This window comes from Crassostrea angulata, chromosome 5, assembly GCF_025612915.1.
Source record: "Crassostrea angulata isolate pt1a10 chromosome 5, ASM2561291v2, whole genome shotgun sequence".
NCBI lineage: Eukaryota > Metazoa > Mollusca > Bivalvia > Ostreida > Ostreidae > Magallana > Magallana angulata.
Genome location: NC_069115.1, coordinates 36,541,860 through 36,559,389, shown reverse-complemented (window position 1 = coordinate 36,559,389; position 17,530 = coordinate 36,541,860). Strand labels below are relative to the sequence as shown.

General features: G+C 34.5%; 2 protein-coding genes across 2 annotated transcripts; one reads left to right on the top strand and one right to left on the bottom strand.

Annotated features, from left to right (window-relative positions):
* Positions 1–1,578: 1,578 nt before the first annotated feature.
* LOC128185760 (nucleolar MIF4G domain-containing protein 1-like) lies at positions 1,579–12,961 on the bottom strand. Its single transcript, XM_052855421.1, has 14 exons — positions 12,644–12,961; positions 8,553–8,696; positions 7,695–7,836; positions 7,438–7,533; positions 6,498–7,218; positions 6,082–6,281; positions 5,495–5,616; positions 5,084–5,177; positions 4,477–4,701; positions 4,051–4,185; positions 3,496–3,611; positions 3,087–3,251; positions 2,572–2,703; positions 1,579–1,935 (listed from the first exon to the last, which is right to left on the bottom strand). Exons 1-14 carry the CDS (start codon positions 12,869–12,871, stop codon positions 1,642–1,644), a joined length of 2,814 nt encoding a protein of 937 aa, XP_052711381.1. The 5' UTR covers positions 12,872–12,961; the 3' UTR covers positions 1,579–1,641.
* Positions 12,962–13,233: 272 nt separating this feature from the next.
* LOC128185782 (uncharacterized) lies at positions 13,234–16,350 on the top strand. Its single transcript, XM_052855444.1, has 4 exons — positions 13,234–13,248; positions 13,966–14,513; positions 15,106–15,304; positions 15,651–16,350. The coding sequence occupies exons 2-4, from the start codon at positions 14,002–14,004 to the stop codon at positions 15,852–15,854; spliced, it is 915 nt and encodes a 304-aa protein (XP_052711404.1). The 5' UTR covers positions 13,234–13,248; positions 13,966–14,001; the 3' UTR covers positions 15,855–16,350.
* The last annotated feature ends 1,180 nt before the right edge of the window (positions 16,351–17,530 follow it).

Here is a 17,530-nt window from a genome sequence, read left to right as displayed (position 1 = left end):
GAGATTATTAACATGGGGCCTGTTATAATATTTTAAGAATAGCAGGAAGGGAAATCAAAGTACTGAAAGTACTGAAAAGCGCTAACCTAGCTTGGTTCTAAGAAAATTTACTGTGTGCAAGCGTAGGCGGAAATGAGCCTTATCAAATTTTGGTTAATGTTTAATGAATATCAATTTAAAGTATCGAAGGCCAGATTTCTTTAAATATATGTTACTTTCTGAAGATGATGTGAATTAAGGTAACCCACTCCTCAATGTTGTTGTATCAAGAATTTCTTGAGAAGTATATCATTGAAATCTGTAGACAAAACATACTTAAAAATACAAAGATAATGGGGGGTCAGTATCCATCCCTCTGAGTTATGGCCTATTTAATTTGACCTTTTCGCACCTAAAATGCAACATTTCATCCTGATTAGGATTTTTTGTCAGTATTTTTGATTAAGCAAACTTATTTCTTCAAATATTGTTTTTAATTATGCACAATGGTCACACTGAATAGAGGGATTACGCAAAAAATTTGTACGAAGCTGCATAAATTTTTGTGTGACCTTTTTGCACTTAAAATAGACAATTTCTATAATAGTTACAGTTTGATTTGAAATAAAAACTTTTTGAATATCAAGAATTTTATAAGATTAATCAAATTTGCCTAGATATGTATTCAGTATCATTTTGACATAATATAACATGTGGTTCAGTGATGTCAAATTTTAGATATAGGGCTTCAAAAGTAAAATTCTCGCAAAATTTGGCTTAAAAAATTCCAGATATGTTCTATATATTTGCATGATTTTATGCTAAACGGCTATCACATTCTCAAGATTTGATTTTGTACATGTCACACAGAACCTATAAAATATGTTACAAACCTATCAAATGTTAAAAATGTGAATAATGAATAAAGTATAATAAAAAGAAAAGTATATTTAAAATTCATAGATAGGTTGTTTCGGTCATTTCCGTCTAAGAAACCTTCCACACGAAAAAATAGTTCCCCAAACTTGTTTGTTTCTTGAATTCAAATGGATTTTCTTTATGAATGTTGTGTAATTATGAAATAATAATCTATCTGTGATTATTAAATAAATAAAATCATATTCATTTCAAATATAATGATCATCTGCGCAATGAAATCAAAACATGAGGAGTGAGATACCTTAAAGCTGAACACCACTTGTATATGGATACTTGCCTGAAAAAAGATATGTTAAAATCACAAATTATACCTTTTGAACAGTAATTTATCACAGTTTTTGACATTTTCTTGCAAAGAATCGATTTTATTTTTCTATATTTTTATTTTAGCTTCTGAATACACACTATATTTTTTCATTACTGCGTAGCATCCCGTTCTGATGTACGTAAGCCCCGCAAACCAATCGTATCTACTCGGCCATTTCCATCACCCAGATAACTGGTTCCCTCTACCTCTTACCAGTTTAAATGATGTATATTTATGCTCATAGAGGGCAGTTATTCCTTGCACCGGAAATAGAAGTCTAACGACAATAAAGCGCTGAGCTATGCTTAGCGCTTTAAAAAGAATATTTCCATGAAGAACAAAAAGACTACAAGAAAGAATATGGTTATACATGTACAAATGTATGTTTATTTTTTTATTTTCCTAAAAAAAAATAATCAGTCATCAAATTCAGAATGAGAGCGAGATTTACTCGCTGATAAAATTTTGTCTGCTATAGCAATTCGTTCTTTTAAAAGCGGATTATCTGCCACATCTTTGGCTTTTTTCTTGAGTAAGAAATGCTGCATAAATAACTTGAGTCCTTCGTGTAAATGCTGTAGTTTGGTGAGAGGGGCAATCCTCTCAAACACTGCTTTGGTCACGTCTTCAGGATAATCCAACAGAACACTCTGCATCAGGTGCTTCAGGAATCGGAGCATGTGAACATCCAATGTACCAAACTCAACCACCTTTTGTAAAGGAAAGAAAAAGAATATTACTGCAAATATCTATGATTTTGCAATATACCGGTACAATATATTGCTTATTTCTTCATTCCACCTCATTGTGTGCATGTTTCCAAATCCCAAAATATATTCTCGACAATAAAGAGTACAATAAAACATGCTTATAACGAAGTGCAAGAGATGAGCCATTTTGCTTCGTTACAAGCTTAATTCGTCAGGTTTACAACATGTAATAAAGTCATGGGGAATGAAAATCCCTTCGCTATAAGCATTAATTCATTATAAGCATGTTTGCTACAACTGTGTTTTACTGTATGCATGTCAAACCATGAGATAATGATTACAGTTGCATGTACTTTTATGACTAAAGATCAAAACCCTTGACACTAATGACACACACATTGTTATGTATTGTACATGTACAACAGTCGGTAAACTTCTGGGGAAAAATAAAATGATCTTGGAAAAGAAAAATCTATAGTACCACCCTTTGTCATGTGATCTTAATCAAGAGATTTATACTTATAATAATTATTTTAGAAAAAAAAAAACTTGCAACATACAAGGTAACTTTTGAACATCTCTCAAAGGCTGAGGAAATATAACAAGAGGGGGAGGTAATCTGAGGGTAATTCTGACCTTGAGGACGGAGAGAGACATGGCTTTGGAGGAGAGGAGCTGAGATAACAGTGTGCTGAGGTGCTCCCTCTGGACCTGGGAAAGCTTCTTCATGTCCTTGAACTTGTCCCACATCAGAAACTGGGTTGACATCTAAAATATAGTCTATGTATTGTCAACCCAAGATTGTTTATTTGAGTCTAATCGATCAATTATCATGCATTGCAAATACTGTGAATGTTTTTCAATGAAAATTTTTTTTAAAATTAAATAATACACAATAAATTGTCTATTCCTAAGTTACAATGTATATGCATGTAAAAATGAAGCATAGCAAACAGACTTATATGTACAAATAGGAACCAGGTTATTAATAGATCGGCACTTGTTTTGTGACGCTGCATTACCAAAATCTTTCCCTTCAGCCTGTGTTCAACAAGCTGCAGAACTACAGTACTTACAAGTATGAATTTTATACCAAAGCTATTTCGAAAAAAGCATGTTAATTTCATTAGCTTTTTTAATAAAGAGTTTACCTGAAACCTTCTGTGATAGAGACAAAACTTCTGCAGTAACAGCATGTAGAAGGGGTTGTACTTTTTCTCCTGTAGACAAAGGTCTACGATGATGTGAACTATCTCCCTTTCCTGCTGGCTTTTTAACCCTAATCTCAACAGCTTGTCAAAGCCATCAATGTAATCCTACAAAAAAAATAGATACATGTACCTGTAAAATACTGTATAAAGATGCATAAATATAAAGCTATCGTTTTAGGGTAGAATTTCTGATAAAATAACCTTGATATATGAAAATACACACAATTCATCTAGCAAAAGGGAATTTGGAACCAAGATTAATTTTTGCAGTATGTACCGGTAATTGTAAAATATTTGAAACAAAAAGAATATATACTGCAAACATGTACTAGTATTCCCGAACACAGACCTGACTAGACATGATGACACAGAAGATGTTCTTCCTGACGTCGGTGTTCATTCTCTGGCGCCGTGCCAACTCTAACAGCTGAGTGCTGACCTCGCCCACTACAGACTCCATCTCAACTATAAACACACACAACAAATCAGACATTACCAAATGTATAATATTTATCATCAGTTTAAAAAAAAAAACTAGTACTGAACATGAATTTCCATGTCTTCATAGCATGCTACAACCTCTATTTATTACCATCACTCCTTCTAAAATTTTGAGGAAAAAATCTTATTTTATGTCAGCGATATCTCCTTTCTACATTATAATTTTTCAGCATCAGGACCATGGTTGAAAAGTGTGAACTAAACATATGTACCATGATTGAATTTGTTGCCACTTTTAGGAATTCTCTCTCTTATTACACTTCTAAAATAATATCTGATTCAAACTGATTTTCCTACAAATTACTAGCAAACAAAGTTGAAATAAATTGAACACAAAAATTTCCTGATGTGCATGTATGGTACACACATTTATGTTTTATTCATTAATAAGAATTTTACTGACCTGTGCCATGGGCGGGTTGTTTCTCCTCTGTGGGGCCCTCCCAGGCTGAACCCACCAGCCACCACCTCCCTCTCTCCTCAGCGTTCATCAGGTCAGTCAGGCCGATGTGTAACTGACCATCTCCAAGTGTACTTCCTGTCAGAAGAGATCTTAATATCATCTGAGCTAATATAGCACATGCTTAAATCATTTCACCAAATCACTGAAAAATCAGTTTAATATGAAGTTTAATCACAGTGGACATTTATATGTGAAGTAAGGAGTTCCTAATTCAAAGTTTGCAAATTAAAAATTTAGATTACTGACACACATTTTGTCACCTCAAAAACTCTGGAGGTCAACTTAGTAACTCATATGACCTAAACGTATACATGACAACTGAAAATACAAGACTTTGTATGATAAGCTATACAACAATGATTGTACCTCTCAGAATTCCTCTGGCCACCTTCTTCAGATGTTCCAGTGGCTCTGGGTCGTAGTTGGGTATCTTCCTCATGTTGTTGTTTTTGATGGCCATCAGTGTCTCCAGCATGAACTTGACATGAGAGGACTGGTCCCCACCCCCAAGGGCCTGGGCTGCAGACTGGATCTCAAGGATTGTGTCCTTCAGGCCATTGGGGTTATCCTTTCTCAAGTAGAACCCCACATCTATAGGGAAAGAGGCAAAGCAATAATAAGGTCATTGCTAAAGGACTGATTTCAAACAGCTTGTTGCAGGTTCTATACCAGTTATCGATGCTAACAAGTATTGTAAATTTATTCTCTTAAGGTTGTACTTCTTCAATCATTTATCAAGGAATAAGAATTAAAAGTCAACTTAAATACAATTAATTGATTTTAAAAAATCAAACCTTGTATTATAAAACATTTCGAAAAATAAAGACAATCAATTAATCTCATTTGACCTTAATTTGATCAATTCTTTCTACCTATAATACCGTAGTTCCTATAGCTCATTTAAAGAGATTTTCAAAAGCCTGATTAATGGACTAGCTACTCTGTTTCAATTTTTATAACATTTTATACTCACTTTTCAGAAGAAGAAGTATAATTTGGATATCTTTCTCTTGAAACGACTTCACCAAATCATCAATGATTCCAAATATCAGTGTACTATCAATCACCTGAAATTAGAAATAAAGCATATTTATAAAAGAACAATTAAAGAATATTACAATGAAGCAATTCTACTTAACAGTTATGTTATCTGCTTATTTCAAAGTATTTTTCTTTTGGACGTAAAGCATCTGCCATCACAATAGATGCTTGATATTTGGACCTCATATTCAACTATTTCCAATGAAATCAATAAACCCTTTTCAAATAAATGTTAAATTTTCACACTGATTTTATGAACTTTCGCTTTATAAATTTGGATATTCTCTATTGACTATGTTTATTGATGTACAATAACTTTTACATTCTGTGAGAAAATGTTCACCTTGAAAGTATACAGGAAAGCAAACAGCATCACAGCATTGTCCAGCGATTTGTCCTCCAATCTGTTTCCATGGTTACGAACTGATTTGTATTTTTGTGCCAAGGTTTGAAGGAACATGGCTCCTTAAAAAACAAAGAGGCTTTGTTAACACATGTACAAATGTATGTGACCGTAATGTGTACTAATTCTGGGTTTGAATCATTTCTGTACAGAAAAACACGTGTAATGGTGGGCTGTGTCCTTCATTGTTATCATTACGGACAGTCAAATGGAACATGGGATGCAGGACACTAACGCATCTTATGTCAACCTGCAGAGAGTTTACTCATGAAATGATTGATCAATTTTAGTAAACTCATTAACAGTAATTATATAAATTGCACTTTTGTGGAACTAAATATATACATACTTGTAAATTTAAGTGGATTTTTGATAGATCAAACGTTAAGTTTTATAAAAGAAAACGCAAGTATCAATTTTTTAATGACAGCTTAAACAAAGTGCACTTAATGCCTTTATCAATAATAATGCACTAAGACCAGTCAATTGTAATCACTATCACCCAACACTTACAAGTCTAGACTTACCCACTTCTGTTCCAATGTTACCATGCAGGACCGTGACGAGAAGCATCATCTCCATGGCGAGCCTTTCTGGTGTCATGGAAACCGACACACAGGCATTAATAACAATGGCCGACAGAGCCTCGGTGACCTCTGCCCTGCTGTTGCCACGGTAAACAGCCTCTATCTGAGCACAAATCTGGGACATATTAGCCTCACTTGCCCTGAAAAAGTATTAAAAGACCTGGTGTATTTAAAAACAACCTGAAAGCAGCAAAATAATAGCACCCTGCAAAAAAGTTCAGTTTTAAAATATTCATCAAACCAGCCAAGAAAAGCAACTTTGTGTCAGTCTCCCTTTCAACTTTACTTTTTAACTGTTTCTGAAAGTTGAGGTATTTATCAAAACAGAAGAGAAAAACAAAATTTTGTCAGCCTACCTATTTACTAGTCCCTTTAGCTGTTTCTGTAATCTCTCTAACTGAATTTTCTTCCTCTCATCACTGATCTGAACTCGTTTCCCTGGAGGTATGTATTTCCCTGTCTGTCCTGAACTTTTCACAATGTTTCCCACCTTGTCTCTGAGTCGTCCATAGATGTCTTCTTTAAACTCTGTCTCTTTATTCAGTTCATCATCAATTTCATCACCTCCCTCCACTTCAACATCCTCTTCATCCACATCATCATCATCTTCATTATCATCATTATCCTCCTCTTCTTCAACATCATCCTCATCTTCTTCATACATGTCAGCATTTTCATCCTCCTCTTCAAATGAATCATCATCATCCACATGTTCATCCATATCTTCATCTTCTTCACTGACATCAATTTTATCCTCTTCAATTTTCACTTTCGTCTTCACTTTCTTTGATTCCTTACTTTCTTTGTCTTTTTTCTTGCCTTTGTCAGTAACTTTATCAAATGTCACTTGTTTCTTTTCAGCTTTAATTTCACTGATTGCTTTAGAAAGAATTGATTTCAAATTGCTGGATTTGTCCGATATAACATCAATTTTTGGATGCTGTTCTTCAACATCTGATTCAATATCTTCATCACTAAATTCAAAGTCTTCTCCCTCCTCACTGTCTTCATCACTCTCATCATCATTATACTCTTCTTCATCTTCCATTTCCTCATCTGAATCTGTCTTGTTTTTGCCTGGTTAAAAGAGAAAGCATGCCTGTTTTGCTACTTATTTACATAATTGTACTTGTAAAGTATGGGCTTTAATAAATTTTCAAGCAACATTGTAATGGCATCTTTTGAAAATGAAGAAAGTATTCTACTTATCAAGTACTTTAAAAATTGATTATTCACTCAAATTTTGCAAACGTTATAAACCAACTTAAACTAAATTAACTATTAAGTAATTTAGACCTCTCTTTCTTTTTTCTGTATCTTCATCACTGGCATACTCCTCATCATCCAGATTTTCCAGTTCTTCAGAAGGTTTGTCCAGTACATCCAACAGAACTGGTCTCTGTTAAGGCTTCATACACCATTACATTCATTATGCACTAGTGCAAAAAAACTAAAATAAACTGTAGACTTAAAGAAACAACTTCAAATACAGGCAATTCTTTTAACATGTCTGATGACATATCAAATTAGAATGAGCAACAAATCAAGGATACAGTCCAGTCCATCATTGACAAACGCCTGGGGAAGAGTCTTGCTCTTCCTCTTGTTGAGTCGAAGGTTCTTCTCCAGCTGTTTCAACATTCTATCTTCCTTTCTGTTGTCATCCAACAGCTGTTCTTTTCTGTTGTCTCTCTCCTGGAATGATTATAGAATAAATACAGTGGAATCATTAAATTCCGTGGTGGCTCAATTAATTTTCCTGGAATTCGTGGGTACCTCTCATCCACGAATTGAAATCATCCATGAATTAATAAATAAGTGTTACAAAGTCATAATTCTTTTGTAGGTATAAAATAATACACGAAATTACGTCCCCATGAACCTGTCAAATTTAAGCAATCCATGAAAATTGGCCCCCATGAATTTTAATGATTCCACAGTATTATGATTTCAGTGTAAGATACTGAAACACATGTATTGATTGGAATAACAGATATTGTAGTTAATTATAAAAGTATTGAACTTTATTTATTATAAGTGTTCCATAGTCAGAGGTTGACCTTTGATGCAAACTGTGATTATCTCAAATGAGATGTTTACATGTTACATAAGACATGTTCTTTAAGGAGTAAAGTTCAACGTTTGCGATTTCATATTTTCGCGATTTGATACAAACCAATGGGATCACGGAATTAAGCACTCATGTAATATAAGGAGTTCACAGTATACAATTGAAAGACTCTGATGTTTCATGAAAGGTGAAGTAACAGATGAAACTTTGTGTGTTTTAGGAGTCAGCGGTACATGTAGGAAGATCTTGGTGTAAGAGAATGTCAAAGATCAGGAACAAAAGGAATATCTTTAATATGTATTAAAATATATATATTTTTTTTTTCATTTCTTTCACTTACATCTTTTTCTTTATGCTTTTTTAATTCTTTTGATTTGGCTCTCTGCTTCTTCTTCTTTTCTTTTAATTTTTCCAAAGGTTTCTTCTTTGTGTTGAATTTTGAAGTATTTTCTTTCTTCTCCATCCAAGTTTGCATGGTTGGCAGCTATTCAACAAGAACAATATTACTTTGTGTCATCAAGTTATTAGTCATACATATAGATGGCATATTAGATGCATTCCAATCAAAATGAATCTTAATCAAAACAATAATGGACAAATTTGTGGTGTATACCATGATCATTTAAAGATGAATAAAAGAAAACCTGATCTATAAAAACAAAAGGCCCATGGGCCACATCGCTCACCTGAACAGCAGTTCCTTGTAACATTACATTTCGTAGCATACGCTTTTTCTATTTTAAACATTGAACCCCTTTCTGGGGACCCAGTTATGGTCCAAGGTTTATGGTTGGCTTGAACAACATAAATAGTAACATAGGAATGAAAATGTGAAGCACTGCGGTGGGACCGCACGTACACAACCTGAAAAACTGAACATAGCAGAGTTCCACTTCAAGAGGAATAACTCTCAGACTGTACAGAACACAAGAAAGATAACTCTTGGTTCCACTACATTAGAGTTTACACAATTTGAGGATCCTTGCATAGTAATCTCACAAACTGTAGCATTATAGTTCTCGAGAAAAACTTTTTAAAAACATTTTCAATATATCCTTCTATGTTAAACTTTGAACCCCTCTTGGGGCCACATTATTAGTCCAGTGCTAAAGTTTTAATTATTTGGAATCTACATTATTTAAGGATGCTTGCCTAGTTATCTCACAAGCTGAAGCATTATAGTTCCCTAGAAAAAGATTTTTCAACATTTTCCCTCTATATTTCTATGCTAAACTTTGAACACCTCTTGGGGCCCCAGTATTAGATTGAGATCACGGCTTTTATAATTTCGAATCTACACTATTTGAGGGTGCTGACGTAGTTATCTGACAAATTGATGCATTGTAGTTCTCGAAAAGAAGATTTTTAAACATTTTCCATATATACCGGTACTTCTACATTTAACTTTAAACCCATCTTGGGTCTCTAGTATTAGTCCAGGGGTCACTATTTTAAAACTGTCGAACCTTCATTATACAAGGTTGTATGCATGATAGTAATCTCACAAATTGAAGCATTGTAGTTCTCGAGAAGAAGATTTTTTAACATGTTACCTTTATATTTCTTTAATAAATTTTGACCCCATCTTGGGGCCCCAGTATTGTCCGGGGGTCACAATTTTACCAATTAGGAATCTACATAAGCAAAGGATGCATGCATAGAAATTCCACAAACTAAAACATTGTAGTTCTTGAGAAGAAAATTTTTAAACTTTTCCTTTATGTTTTTTAAAATGTTTAAATTTTGAACCCCTCTTGGTGCCCATCAATTGTCCGGGAGTTACAATTTTTTGAATCTACATTATTTTAGGATGTACATGTATGCATAGTAATATCCCAAACAGTTGCACTATAGTTCTTGAGAAGAAGATTTTAAAACATTTTCCTACATATGTTAAAATCTAAACCCCTACTGGGGCCCCAATTTTTGTTTGGGGGTCACGATTTTTACAATCTTCACTATGTATACAACCTTTTGTGTATGTATTGGCATTTTTGGTGAAGTGGTTCTTGAGAAGAAAATTTTTAAACATTTTTCATATGTAGTTCTATGTTAAACTTTGAACCCCGCCTGGGGCCCCAGTCTTGGTCCGAGGGTCACGATTTCTACAATTTAGAATCTTCATTATACATACAAGCTTTTGTGTAAATATTGGCATTTCTGGTGCAGTGGTTCTTGAGAACAACATTTTTTAAACATTTTCCTAAGGTATTTCTATGTTAAACTTTGAACCCCGCCTGGGGCCCCAGTCTTGGTCCGAGGGGCACGATTTTTACAATTTAGAATCTTCACTATATATACAAGCTTTTGTGTAAATATTGGCATTTCTGGTGCAGTGGTTCTTGAGAAGAAGATTTTTAAACATTTTCCTATGTATTTCTATGTTAAACTTTGAACCCCGCCTGGGGCCCCAGTTTTGGTCCGAGGGTCACCATTTTTACAATTTAGAATCTTCACTATGTATACAAGCTTTTGTGTAAATATTGGCATTTCTGGTGCAGTGGTTCTTGAGAAGAAGATTTTTTAAACATTTTCCTATGTATTTCTATGTTAAACTTTGAACCCCGCCTGGGGCCCCAGTTTTGGTCCGAGGGTCACCATTTTTACAATTTAGAATCTTCACTATATATGAAAGCTTTTGTGTAAATATTGGCATTTCTGGTGCAGTGGTTCTTGAGAAGAAGATTTTTTAAACATTTTCCTATGTATTTCTATGTTAAACTTTGAACCCCGCCTGGGGCCCCAGTTTTGGTCCGAGGGTCACGATTTTTACAATTTAGAATCTTCACTATATATACAAGCTTTTGTGTAAATATTGGCATTTCTGGTGCTGTGGTTCTTGAGAAGAAGATTTTTAAAGACATGCACCCTAAACTTACTGTTTCGCAATTATCTCCCTTTTGAAAAGGGCTGTGCCCTTTATTTTAACAATTTATAACCCCCTTTCCATAAGGATGCTTTGTACCAAATTTGGTTAAATTTGGCCCAGTGATTTTTGAGAAGAAGTTGAAAATGTGAAAAGTTTACAGACGGACGGACAGACAGATGGACGGACGGACGGACGGACGACGGACAACGGGTGATCAGAAAAGCTCACTTGAACCTTCGGTTCAGGTGAGCTAAAAAACCATTATTTACCAAAATCAGTGATATTCAATTTGAAATTGTGTTACTTCATCTCTTGCAGATTAGTCAAAGCAGCACGTTAAGTGAAACAATCTGGCACTTAAAGAATTTTGCATACTGAAAATTATAGCGAGCGAAGCGAGCTCTAAGAACCAGCGTGCGCGGGAAAAAGAACGAGCTAAACCTACAGTTCATCAAACAAAATTTTTTGTCTACGTCCCATAATGCTCTCTAATGTTTTCACCCGTGGTGCTATGCCAAAAATGGCCGACTTTTAACTCGTAATTTACAGTGACTTAAAGTTTGAAGACACGTTTTGAGTACCGCATATGCTTTGGCGAGACTCAAAAGATTTGTTACATGCTTCCATACTTCCGTATTGAGCCGAGAAACGTAAACAAATACGAACAAAGTCATGGATGACGTCACTGTGCACTCGCGCTATATTTCCCGCGATAAATTTAGTATGGATCAAACATCTGTAATGCGTTTACTAGCTATTCCAGAATAGACTGCGATACCTGCTTCATTGACGGATGATTTTTAAAAAAATTTTTTTTAATATAGAGATTTTATGTATATATATATTAGCAAGAGCCATACTTTACTGTCATAACGATCCATTTTTAAGCTAATTGTGCATGCATGAGTAGGGAGGAAATAAACAATAGGACATTTTGAAATAAATAAAAAGGAATAAAATGAAAAATAAACAGTTAAAAAAAATTATGTAGATATTGCATATAGTCAGACCATTAAATTTAAAAGTGGGAAATTACACACCTACAAACAGGTACCGCTCTCTCTCTCTCTCTCTCTCTCTCTCTCTCTCTCTCTCTCTCTCTCTCTCTCTCTCTCTCTGGGAAGGGGGTTGCGCTGTATGTATCATAACCTTTAAAATTAGTACATTTGGCATACTTATTGTAGAACAATACTCTCTCAAAAATTCTTTGACGTTCGTTGATACCTATATAAAACTATAAGTTGACAATGATGCAAAGTATGTGTAATTCTTGCAGCGCTCGCCATAACGGTAGCACCGTAAAACATATTACTTTCTCAAAGGATGCAAGAACAATATTTTGATGGTGCTAGCCTAGAGTGAGAAGTAATTCTTGAAAGCTTTAGAAAAATATTTTTACGATGAGTGTATGTATAAAGCTTTCTTAAACTCACACATTAGTCTTGTAGGTCCATAGTCTGCATGCTACTGAATGCTCTCTGTACTAACATGAGTAATAAGTGAGAAAAAGAAATATGTGTTACTCTGTTACTACAACTATTACACTTTCATTGAGTAAATACCTGTTTTCCACATCTGAATGCGTGTCTTCGAGCTTTTTTAAGCTTTCTTTCTTCTTTTCTTTTTTGTTTTCTTGAAAATGTCGTATCCTTCTTTAGAAACGCATTATGTTTTTCTGGATCGTCAGTCGACTTTGAAAAATTCAGAACATCAGCTCGATACTTCTTTAATGCTGGGGCTTCCTTGGCTTTACATTTCAAAGTGAATGGAGTTCGGTTTCTTTTACTCATTTTCGGGCATGAAATATACAGATTCACTTAAGATTACTGAAAAACGAGAAAACAAATTTGATAATATCCATGTCACGTCTTCCTACTGGGCGCCGCCATTCAAGTAAAATTTCTTTTCCGTACACCGATCCCGATGGATTTCAAAATGAAAATGTAGGGATGGGGGTACATTAAAGCAACGAGAAGGGGAAAAAATCATTATAAATGAATAGATATTTTTTTCAATCATAAACGACATCTGAGATAAAGATAAAAGAATAATTATTTCTTATTTTATTTCTTTATTTTTGTTCAATCGAAGGCTATCACGTCATAAGAAATTTACGTCATAGACACTTCAGACGTCACAAGTTGATTTTGTAATCATGGTTGCATAGGTAAGTAGGTTTTTATTACTTATAACATTTGAATAAATTGTCGATATTTTCAAATATATAAAGAAAAGGCTTTAGATGTATGAGTATTTCAGTTAAGATCTTTGAAATCGTTATATTCAAGGCGTTTGTGTAAGCAATAACATAACTGGATGAAATGAAATGAACAAATAAAAATAAACTCAGTCTATTTGTACACGTGACCATGATTGTAGCATAATTTATATTGTATGTCCATCTACAAAATTGTCAATACCATGCATTATTGAATTATAATTAATCAGTGCTTAAATGTGTGAATATCGTCTATACGTTGCACCAGTCCCGCCTTGGTAATAATCATTGTCATGTACGTATGTCCATAAAATTAAATGAAAGAACATGTACAGTATACAAAACCTTTCGTGTACATGCATGACATGACATTGTGCAGAAAATGGTAGATATCATCAATCCTGCAAGCGACGTATTTATTTATAAAAGTGATTGAGACGAAATCAATTTGTTCAGTGACAATAACACCCGTGTGTGAGTTTTGCAGCAGCATTCGGTCGGATGATAACATTGATTTTTTTTCCCAGGGCCGGTTTTGAATGTAAATTCTAATTTGGTCTATTTAAGTCTAAATATAGTACATTCTGAATAGTTATAACAGATTGAGAAATTTCACTGCTAATTGGTTATCCATGAGATTTTATGACGTTTATTTTTTTCTTTTAGATCTGGGCGTTCATTATAACATGAACAACCCCTAGCATGGGGATATTCGGTAAAGGTGCGCTTTGCTCCGGTCGCTGCCTCACCGGGCCCCGCGGTTCGAACACCCGGCCGGAGAAAGAGGAGGTAGACCAACCAGCGCGCCGACCCCGCTTCAAGTTCTTATCAAAATGGTTCCGTTCGGAAAGCCGCCAAAATGTTCATGTCTACCACCCACCAATCGTTGTAACATTTGAGGATGCTCTTATAACAGAGGGTCTGTTAGTCCCGGGCTCAAACGAACACCCGGTGCTAAACATCTGTAGCGGGTTCCTTAATGAGGAACTGGGGCACTACAAAAGAATGCGGTACCGGTCTTACGGTAGGTCAAGGTGGGACGACGTGTTCGCTACCCCCGGGGTTCTGAGAGTGGCCCAGGAGATGGACGTGAACGAGCCGATCGTGGACGAGCTGCCGGTGTCCCTGTGGTTGGGTTGTGTGGAGCCCATCCTCCCCGCCCTCATTTCTCTCAGTCAGATGCAGCGTCGGAGGACCAACCTCAGCAAATACAGGTATGATATGAACATCTTTAACATTAGCAATTATAGATCAAGCTCTTAATTAGTGTACACAAACAATGTATCTCTCTGTGAATTGGAGAAAAAACTTTCTGCATGTTAATTCGAGTCCAGCTCAAATCAAAGTGGACAGAGCATAATTAAATTGATGTCAATATATTAATTGGTGCCCATGTGCTAAAGACATTCCCATGCAGTTTTAAGGTATGGATACATAATAATTAAATATTAATCAAAGTACTGAAAATGGTTCAAATGTAATCAATTGCAAAGCACCTTTCTAAAATATGTCATCAAATAATTAAAAGCACTTGTTTAATTTTCATTAAAACGAATCGCTATTTTCGGGTCCAACTGACTAAGAATGAAAATGATATCGATCGATAGACAGAATTAATCAAACTGCAAAATGCGCAAATGGGCCACTTTATAAATATTCAAATTCTACATGCATAAGTAATCGTGTCGTCTTTTTAATTCAAATCCAGATACTTCGACTGGTTTTCTTTTAATTAAATGCAACTAATAAGTATGTGTCTTTTATGCTACATTTAATTTCATTTCATCATACGAATAACCATTACAGGCCCTCGGCGACACCAATGCCCGACCCAAATGAAAACCCCACGGACCACGGGGACTTCGATAGGGAGCCTTGGTTCAATGTGATTGGCCCCCAGCACGCGGGGAACGTCCCTCTACCCCCAACTGACGAGGTGCGACCCACGGATATGATAGAGAATGGACTCACGGAGGAGAAAATGCGGTGGTACGATCTTGTGACGGTAAGTGGATTCGAACACGTGCTTTCAATTTTTAAGTTATATCATTCGATCTCTTTGAAATAGTGATACACATGTACATATATACAATTATGGAAATATAATCATATAAAATTTTATAACTGCATTGATATTGTTATATATACTCTGCTTTAGCAAATGTTTGATTCAATCCCTCCGGAATTTACATTATGAATTACATGCATTCAATTAATTATGTACTACATATAATGATGTATCATGATATAAAGTGCGCATCCCTTTATTTTGATAAATTAATTATCTTTAAAACTCGTTTGAACTTTCTTATAACAGTAAGTTAATATATAATGTTCATTTATTTATCCAGGCTAACAGAGGCAGACAAAACGTGCGATCTAAATGCACGAGGATCTCGCACCCTCCCGGGGTCACCCAAGGTTATACCCGGGTCATTCAAATACGGGTCGATCCACCGGAAGAAGAAGCGGAAGAAATGAACAGCTATCATTCAGAATCGGAGTCGGGAGACGAAGGAAACTACGACCTTATTCAAGCTCTTTTTGAAGAATAGTTGCATTTTATAATCTTTTTTAATCTATGAATTTCGCATGAATAGCCGTCAAAGACGATATTTTCATTTTTTTTTATTGGTGCACAGGAGAAACTATATTGAACAAAAAATAATTTTTAGAAATATATAGTATTCGTTTCCGTAAGAAATTCACTTGAATGTCGTGAAGTATTCATATTTTCCAAACTATCTGTTTATGTACATGTATAGATTGTCAATGAATTATGAATATGCATATATGCCATTATGCAATATATTCATACATGTAAATGTATAGAGCGTTTAATTATATTAGCGTAGGTATATAGCAAGTAATTGTGTATACAATTAATTACGGTAACCAATACTATTTTTCTATAAATTTATGGGTTTTTTTTATCATCATAATTTTTTGCATGCGTCATTGTTAAATGTGTTAATGTTTATTTTTCAAAAGATGTATAGGTATTTCAGTGTTATTATCTCTTCATATTTAGGGGGGGTCAAATCATTTAATTGTAATAAAAAGGAAAATTCCATCTCACTGTGATGTGTAATTGTGTATTTTTTATTTATTTATTTATTTATTTTTTTTGGGGGGGGGGGGGGTATATATTGGAGGAACTGTATGATAAGGTTAGTATATTAAAGTTGTCAACCTGCAGGCATCGGTAGTCTCCACGAAACTTTATATCGCATTGCAAGTACAGGAAAGTCTTAGAAAACGTCTAAGTTAGTCCATGAAATCAGTTTCACGAACTCTGTTGTCCTAAATTGCATGAGGACCTTGCCACAATATCTTCATTCAACTCACAGGCACTCAACGTGACAGTGTATACATTTTCCTTATGATAAAAAAAATATATAACGTCAGGTGATCATCTGAGATGTAGTGAATATTTGTTAGGAGCTGGGCTGACTTAACATTTTTCTTTGCGCATGTTTTGTGCATTATAGCAAAATACAGTGTATTAATACTTTTTATGGGATTTTTTCAATACCATTTATTAAACTGAACAAAATAAACAAAATACAAATTAAATATTTTGATTTTTCAGGGTAGATTTATTTTTTTAAACGATTTTTTAGTTGTTCGGTCGATGAGTGTTGTCATTGTGCTAAATTGATATTACATGTACATTGTATGATCGACGCCACGTTAGGATTAAATGAAGCTATGTAGGAGTGCGTTATGAGAAATTAAATAAAGAAAAGAAAAGGTAAAAATTGCACGCCTCTGAAATCTTACACACATAATAATGTTATCCTCTGCAGGTCTATCTATCCTAGTTTTTTTTAATGAATCCATTTGACCAACCTACCTTTGTAATACTCCAAATGTGTAGCAAAATTTGGTGCATTTTGATATTTTGAGATGACCCCGGTAGAATCTAGTATTTTTTTTTTTTAACATATATAACAATTAAGTTTTAAACTAAGTCATAAATTGTATCCGAGGACTTCTGACGCTCTTATATATATGATAGTCATATAATTATGATTTCTTGGTATCAATCACTAGTGTAATTATAGAATATAAGACAAGTATCTTAATTTAACCGTGTTGTCAGCTGTATCAATTAAAAAATTATCATTACTATTCATGATCAAGCATAGCAAATGTTGTAGCATAGGATAACAATTTTTAATAATATCAACCTTCCCCTGAATTTAAATACGTAAAAAAAAACTGCTTA

Coding starts and splice junctions, on each gene's coding strand:
- LOC128185760 (XM_052855421.1), bottom strand. CDS start 12,871: ATGAGTAAAAGAAACCGAACTCCATTCACTTTGAAATGTAAAGCCAAG. Junction 4,702..5,083: donor TATACTTCTTCTTCTGAAAA/GTGAGTATAAAA, acceptor CTTTCCCTATAG/ATGTGGGGTTCTACTTGAGA. Junction 4,186..4,476: donor GGCCAGAGGAATTCTGAGAG/GTACAATCATTG, acceptor CTCTTCTGACAG/GAAGTACACTTGGAGATGGT.
- LOC128185782 (XM_052855444.1), top strand. CDS start 14,002: ATGGGGATATTCGGTAAAGGTGCGCTTTGCTCCGGTCGCTGCCTCACC. Junction 14,514..15,105: donor ACCAACCTCAGCAAATACAG/GTATGATATGAA, acceptor TAACCATTACAG/GCCCTCGGCGACACCAATGC. Junction 15,305..15,650: donor GGTGGTACGATCTTGTGACG/GTAAGTGGATTC, acceptor TTATTTATCCAG/GCTAACAGAGGCAGACAAAA.